Raw genomic sequence first — 7,256 nt, 5'->3', positions numbered from 1 at the left:
TTTATTTTTAAAATAGTAGCATTCACTTCCGGGGGAAGGTATAGTTACAAAATTTCCGCCGTGAACCATTTCCGAATAAATCATGTGTGACAGACAAAAAGACAAACAGAGATGCAGGCAGACATTAAACAGATTTTAATAGCATTTTGCTTTAATAATCAATATAATTGTCTAGTTTCTGACTTCTGTAAACCACTAACGTTGACTATATCTAGCTGAGATTACCTTAGTTTCCACATTCCGAATTTTCCTCAGCATAAGATGTTAACTTGGGCAGGATTCCCTAAACACAAAAAAAGTTTCCCGGTATCTTCTGCTCTATAATGGGGGATGACTACATTTTAACAAAGTTAAATTGTGCAGGCGAAAATGCACCCAACAGCTGCTGCACTCCTACAGGGACAGGACGGTATTATATCCTAACTGGAAGTATAATGATTTAGATCAGATGAATAAGAAACTATGGAGATTGTGAAGTATCTTCGCAGAACATCTTCAGGGAAATTAAGTTTGAAAGCACGTATATTTTAATAACAGATATTGCAGTCAGGATAATGGGGACGAATGGAAATTATTGTTGACACAGTAAATTAAAGAAATGAAAGGATAATCGATTTGCCGGTGAGTAAGTATCGTAGGACTTCGGTTGCCACAAGGTATTAAAGTTTAGAACAAGAATAATTGAAATCAAAGTATGTATGCCATTATTAATTATTAAGGTGGTCAAAGGGTAGTATAGGTCCCAGGGCGAAACGTGGATTGGTATCCACGATGGAGCATAACACCTGGCAAACGCCTGCTGAACCAGCACCAACAGCTCTACTACCAAACCCTACCTCCACCTCCACTTGGTGACCGCTGGGAGCTCTTTCTTAACGAAGAGCTACAGACAGAGATAGATGAAGGCCCCGTCTCCCGCGCTAAAAACGGGACAAATTGTACCAATTGGTCCTCCAGGTTGGGGGTTGGACAGGGCTGACAACCCTACACAGAAAATAACTTGTTACGAAGCCACAACAGGAGCCGCGAACAGGATGGATTTTATAACGACGAACCCGGCAACGAAAAAGGAGTAACGATTTACGCATTTTCTCATGGAACGTGCGCTCCCTGTATAGAGATGGAGCTGCCAAGCAGCTAGCCGATACCCTCCCAATATAAAGCTGATATAACAGCATTGCAGGAGGTGCGTTGGTCAGGGATCGGTTCCCTGGAGAAGAGTGTTATCGGCTTTGAAAACATAAGCGAACGGCCATGCACTTGTGGCGCAGCATTGTAAACAACATTCGAAATTTAGGAGCCAGGCGCAGCACCGCGAACGGCTTCGAATGAACGATCGCAAGGAGTTCATTTCGTGGACGTGGCCGCCACGTAGTTGAATACTGCCGAGGACGTCCCGTATCAGCGCCGACTAGAAGTGCGGAAATTTTGCAAAAGCGACGATTGTGCCCAGGGAGAGCCGTGCAGCCGAATTCGCATTCGAGTCCCAGCCTAGCAGACAGAAGCTGAGCGCGAGTGCTCCGTCGTTCCTGACCCGCAGCCACATAGCGGAACACGGACATAGGGCCTCAGCTCAAGTCACTCTCCAAAGAAAAGCCGACGACACGGCTTGCCGCCAGGAACACAGTAGCAATGCGATCTCCAGTATATAGCACCAGCCCGAAAGCTACGTCGACGAGTGGTTGTGGCTATTCCCACAACCTTTGAAATTTGCGGCGGCAAATTCTTCGCGCATTAACACATGCGGTTACAGGCAAGTGGACGTGAGTCTCGGCTTGCGTAGGACGTTCCTGGCGGATGTCAGCTTCCCCAAAGTAGGTGCAGACTTCTTGTGTCACTATGGGTTGTTAGTGGACTTGCAGAACAGGTCCCTTATAGACTCCACAACCAATCTTAACTCGTCAGCCAGAATCTCATCACATCCCAACAACAATCTTTGCGTACTTTTGGAGGACATTACTGACTCTCATGTTCGGGCACTACTCCAAAAGTTCAGCCAGATTACTACAGAATGTAGTCTCTCCAAACCAGTGAAGCAAAATGTGCAGCGCCACATTAACACCACTGGTTCCCCTATCCTCTCAAAGGTGCGTCCCCTACCACAACAGAAGCTGGCTTTTGCGCGAAATGAATTTGAGCAACTTATCCAACAGGGTATCTGTAGACTTTCAGACAGCTGTTGGTCTTCCCTACTCTATATGGTCCCTAAGCCAAACGGCGAATGGCGCCCCTGTGGGGATTATAGAAGGCTAAACGCACAAACTGTTCCTGACCGATATCATATCCCACTCATCCACGACTTTGGGTATCATCTCGCAAACTGCCGCATTTTTTCGACTTTGGATTTAACCAAGGCATATCATCAAATCCCTGTAGCTCCAGGAGACATTCCAAGGACGGCAATATGTACACCTTTTGGACTCTCCGAGTTCACTTGGATGGCTTTCGGGTTGTGCAATGCGGCGCAAACCATTCAAAGGTTCATCCACTCGGTGCTACGAAACCTCCACTTCTGTTTTGTATATTTGGATGATGTTTTGGTCGCTTCCTCCTCAGAATCTGAGCATTCAGCCCATCTCGAGTGCATTTTTCAATGTCTCCTTGAGGCCGGTTTAGTCCTAAACGTTGATAAATGCAAGTTTCTCCAGACACAGGTGAGATTCCTCGGCCACTTCATTTCCCCTGACGGAATACAGCCTGACCCAGAAAAGGTGCAAGCAATCACAAGCTTCCTGCGTCCGAAAATTGTTAAGGAGTTGCGAAGGTTCTTGGGCATGCTAAACTTCTATCGTCGTTCCCCGCTGAAGGCCGCCCAACACCAGTCCGTTTTGAACATGTACTTGTTTGGCCTTAAAACAAAAGACACATGAGAGATTGTTACAAACCCCGTCAACAACTGGCTGATGCTACACTCTTGGCATTTCTTCAAAAAGATGCACCCCTAGCCGTTTTTGTTGATGTCATGTCAGAGGCATCTGTTGCTCTTCACCAAAAAGTGAATCAAGTCTGGCAGCCGTTAAGCTTCTTCTCCAGACAGTTAAACCTTGCTCAACGGAACTACAGCACCTACGATCGAGAACTGCTCGCCGCGTACTTGAGCATTTCGCTTCTCCCTAGAAGGCACGCCGTTCACAGTGTTCACGGACCATAAGCTTCTCATATATGCTTTGAAACAGAAGCCCGACAAAGTGTCCCCGCGTCAGCTTCGATAACTGAGCTTTATAAACCAGTTCATGTCCGACACAAAGCACGTGTGCGGCAAAGACAACATAGTTGCTGACACTTTGACACGTGTCTCCGAGGTAAACATCCCGGTCTCAATCGACTTCTCGGCTATCGTGAAGTCGCAGGAGGATGACACAGTGCTCCTCCAAATACAAATTTTGGGAGTTGCCCATCTTCGGCTCGAACCTCACTTTCTGCTGCTAGTACTCGGAAAAGGGACCTAGGCCATCCATTTCGGCCACCTTTCGCAAGGAAGTATTACACGCGGTTCACGACCTAGTGCATCCAGGCATCAGGACGACAAATCGGTTAGTCACCGAGAAATACTTCTGGCCCTCCATGAATAAAGACATCAACTCCTGGGCCAGAGGGTACATCGCATGTCAGAAGTGTAAAGCCACCAGGCATGTAAGAAAAGAAGTGGGCTCATTCCCTACGAACCGCACTGCCAAGCTATTCCACACAATACACCTCGACATCGTAGGCCCTTTGCGAGACTTGCACGGCTTCAAGAATTGGTGACCTGAACCAATACCTCTGAAGGACATTATGGCGCAATCTTGTACCGAAACTCTCTGTCGAGAGTCGATACCTGGCGTTGGAATCACTGCAGTGATTATCACTGATCAGGGAATACAATTTGAGTCCACCCTTTTTCCGAAGTTAGGTAAACTCCTTGGATTTAAACGCCAGCGAACTACGGCATACCACCCGTAATCCAATGGGATGCTAGATCGTTGGCACCGGACGTTGAAATCCGCCATTATGGTCCGCGACGATCCGTTCTGGACTCAAGTCTTGCCTCTCGTCCTACTCAGCCTACGAACAACTCGCCGAGAGAAATTTGCTGCCAGCCCCGCGGAGCTGGTATACGGGGAGAGTCCAAGGCTCCCAAGTGACCCAGTCTTCGACAAGATATCGGGTCTCACAGACTCTGGATTGCTGGGTCTGCTGAGAGACAACCTTCTCCGCCTTAAACTCGCACCTTCCATGCGGCACATATCCGCACTTGCCTGCGCTCCCAAGGAACTGGACTCGTGCACGCACGCCCGGTCAGGACGGTTGTTGTCCGGAAGCCGTTGCAGCCTCCATACGAATTCCCGTACCGTGTTCTCGAGCGGGGAGAACATTTATTCCAGCTTGAGATCGGGGGGACACAAAGAGGCTGTCTCCTTGTCCAGTTTACGCCCCAAATCAACGTCGCGTTCGCTTGGCCGAATGATGGGAAAGGCAGTTCCGGGTTCGGTCGCTGAAACCCCTAGGTTTCATCTGGGGGCGGAGTGATGAGGCGCAGCAGGGTTAACAACATTCGAAATCGGGGTTGTAAATTTTTATATAGCCAGCTCTTAGACTATAAATTTCACAGTAATTGTCAATGGAATGCAATGGAAATATGCTCAAATGAAACTTGCCTTAGCAATTTCAAAATGGGAGTGGCATTCTATCTCACTAATACTAATATTCTCCTTATGCCTCTTTTTTCGACAATTTGTATGTTTATACATACATCAAACCCTGGATAATGACATGTTTGGTACCACTCAGTGTTTCATTCTACTAAAATCTCCCATGAAAATAGCTCAGTAATTCGTTGAACTCCAATAGTTCTAAACCAAGTGATGATTATCATTACTTGCACATGAGAAACTCATCTAAAAGCGATGATGGTCCCGAAACATCAAAGAAACATATCTCAGTCCCTAAAAACTCGCGGAAGACGAACCATCTCAGTAAGCATAGAATTTCCCTTATCAGACGACAGCGTCTAACTTTTGCCCCCGCGTAGACTTCACTCGGTGTTCATTGAAGACTTCTCACATTAAATTTGGAACAATCACCCCCAATGATGTCGAAAATAGTTTTGTCGTTTGTATTTACGATGCTATGTCAAGGGCTCCATGTGGATATCAAAAATATGTGCCCACGATCCGACAAGTTTTGTGTGAAAGTGAAACTGAACCCTTCCGAAAGCTACGAACTGGATCGCAATGTGACCTATCCCCATCAAAAAGTGACCTTCAGTGGCTCGCGAGTATACGCTATTCCTGGGCATTTCTTCTTTGTGTTTCCCAATGTTCGCTTTTTAACAATGAATCGGTGCAATGTTCGGAACTTGGAGGAAGCAGACTTCATGGGGGCGGAGAATCTGGTCCGGCTGGAAATGTGGAAAAATCAGATTCGCGAATTGCCTCGTGACTTGTTCTCGGGGTGCCGAAACTTAGAGTGGTTGGACTTGAGTTCAAATCAAATAAAAACCCTGCACCCCCACAGCTTCCATGGACTAAGACGACTGAGGAAGCTACTACTCTTTAGGAATCAAATCCATACTCTTCCCCCGATACTATTCCGTGACCTGGTAGCGTTGGAGACTGTTCACTTGGAGGATAACAGGATTGAAATTTTGGAGGAGAATATATTCATTGCGAATTCCAGACTCGGTATTGTCCGCATTCGCAACAATCGTCTGAAAGTTGTTCATCCAAGCATATTCCTTTCCATGCGCAATTTATATTGGCTCGACTTATCGCGCAACTATTTCGACGAAATCCAGACAAACACGCTGGACACGCTCCATATAAATGATGGAATGGTGAAAAAGTGCTTCATCAACGGCAAAATTCGGAATCTCCATGCGGACAATAACGAAATCCAATCGCTCTACATTAGGGACCTTACAAATACGCAGGAAATTCACATATCCAGGAACAAACTGTACGATCTGAGCAGCATTCACGGTGCAAAACATTTGAGCAAATTGGACGCTTCCCAGAACAAGCTGGGCCTCTTGAACTCCTTGGATTTTTCTCAAATGGCGGACTTAATGTACTTAAACTTATCAAATACGGACTTGATTCTTCCGGGAAAGAACGCCTTTGCAAGGCTCACAAATCTTGCAACTCTTGATTTATCTCACAACCAAATGAGGGAGTTGCCTCCAGATCTACTGACTCCTTTGCGAAATTTGCGGGAGTTGCACTTGGATTATAACAAACTGACGCAGGTTAACTATTCAAACTTGCGAGACTCCTCGCCCGCTTTGAAGTACCTCGGGCTCCACGGGAATAATTGGAGGTGCTCATATCTACGGGACCTCGTGGAATACATGGATCGCAATGGAATATCAGTGTCAAAAGGAATCTATGACGACAGCGTTGGTGGGACGCATAACGTGGCAGGTATTAATTGCACACTCTTGTAGTTGTTCCATTCGTAATATTTTATTCTGTATAGGAGTTACGTGTTTTATTTAATAAACAATATTAAGTGTGAGACATGGCCAATTTTTGTTAATCGAGGGAATAAGGGGGTACAATATTGTGATTAATAGGTCAATTCCCTTTCACTCAGGTTGTCCTACTTTTAATAGAAAAATAACTGACACTCAACATTGCTAGTTAACATAGATAGCTAGGACCCCTGTAAACTAAGCCATAATACTGAACCCACAAGAAATTTGCTGGCCTATATTTTGATTAAGCAGGTCAAATCAAGAGACTTTTCCGGTGATGTAAGATGGGTTGTTTCTTATCAGTATCTTTATTAGAAAATTACGCCGACTTACGACTTATCGCTGAATTGAGAGCGGATTCCACGCGAATATAGTTCTAATTTTGTCAAACTTTAGAATTTTTGCGAATCATTTACTAGATTGAGAGAAAAAAAGCAAATATTTGGAAGTTCATGAATGAATTATAAAAGATACGCTTACAGACCCAGAGAGCAAAGGAAGTAAATTTTCTAAGCGTTTTTAGAACATCATCACTATCAATGGCGCAACAACCGATATCCGGTCTAGGCCTGCCTTAGTACGGAACTCCAGACACCTCGGTTTTGCACCGAGTTCCACCAATTCGCTATTATCGGCTGCGATTTTCGACCCTAGATATTTATCTTTATTCTTCCCGTTTGACCAGTGCGATTTGATGTTGCTGGTTGGTTGGATTTTGGTGTTGTCATTGCCACCATATACTTTGTCTTGCCTTCATTGATGTACAGTCCAAGATCTCGCACCAATCGTCGCCTGCTCGATC

General features: G+C 45.5%; 1 protein-coding gene across 1 annotated transcript; it reads left to right on the top strand.

Moving 5' to 3' along the window:
* The first annotated feature begins 4,933 nt into the window (after positions 1–4,933).
* LOC119659417 (leucine-rich repeat transmembrane neuronal protein 2) lies at positions 4,934–6,495 on the top strand. The gene has a single exon (XM_038067493.1). It carries the CDS (start codon positions 5,069–5,071, stop codon positions 6,422–6,424), a length of 1,356 nt encoding a protein of 451 aa, XP_037923421.1. The 5' UTR covers positions 4,934–5,068; the 3' UTR covers positions 6,425–6,495.
* Positions 6,496–7,256: the final 761 nt, after the last annotated feature.

Source organism: Hermetia illucens, chromosome 6, assembly GCF_905115235.1.
Source record: "Hermetia illucens chromosome 6, iHerIll2.2.curated.20191125, whole genome shotgun sequence".
Lineage (NCBI taxonomy): Eukaryota > Metazoa > Arthropoda > Insecta > Diptera > Stratiomyidae > Hermetia > Hermetia illucens.
The sequence above is the reverse complement of the archived record's forward strand: the minus strand, read 5'-3'. Positions and strand labels throughout refer to the sequence as shown.

Excerpts from the sequence above, each read along its gene's own strand:
- LOC119659417 (XM_038067493.1), top strand. The coding sequence starts at position 5,069 with ATGATGTCGAAAATAGTTTTGTCGTTTGTATTTACGATGCTATGTCAA.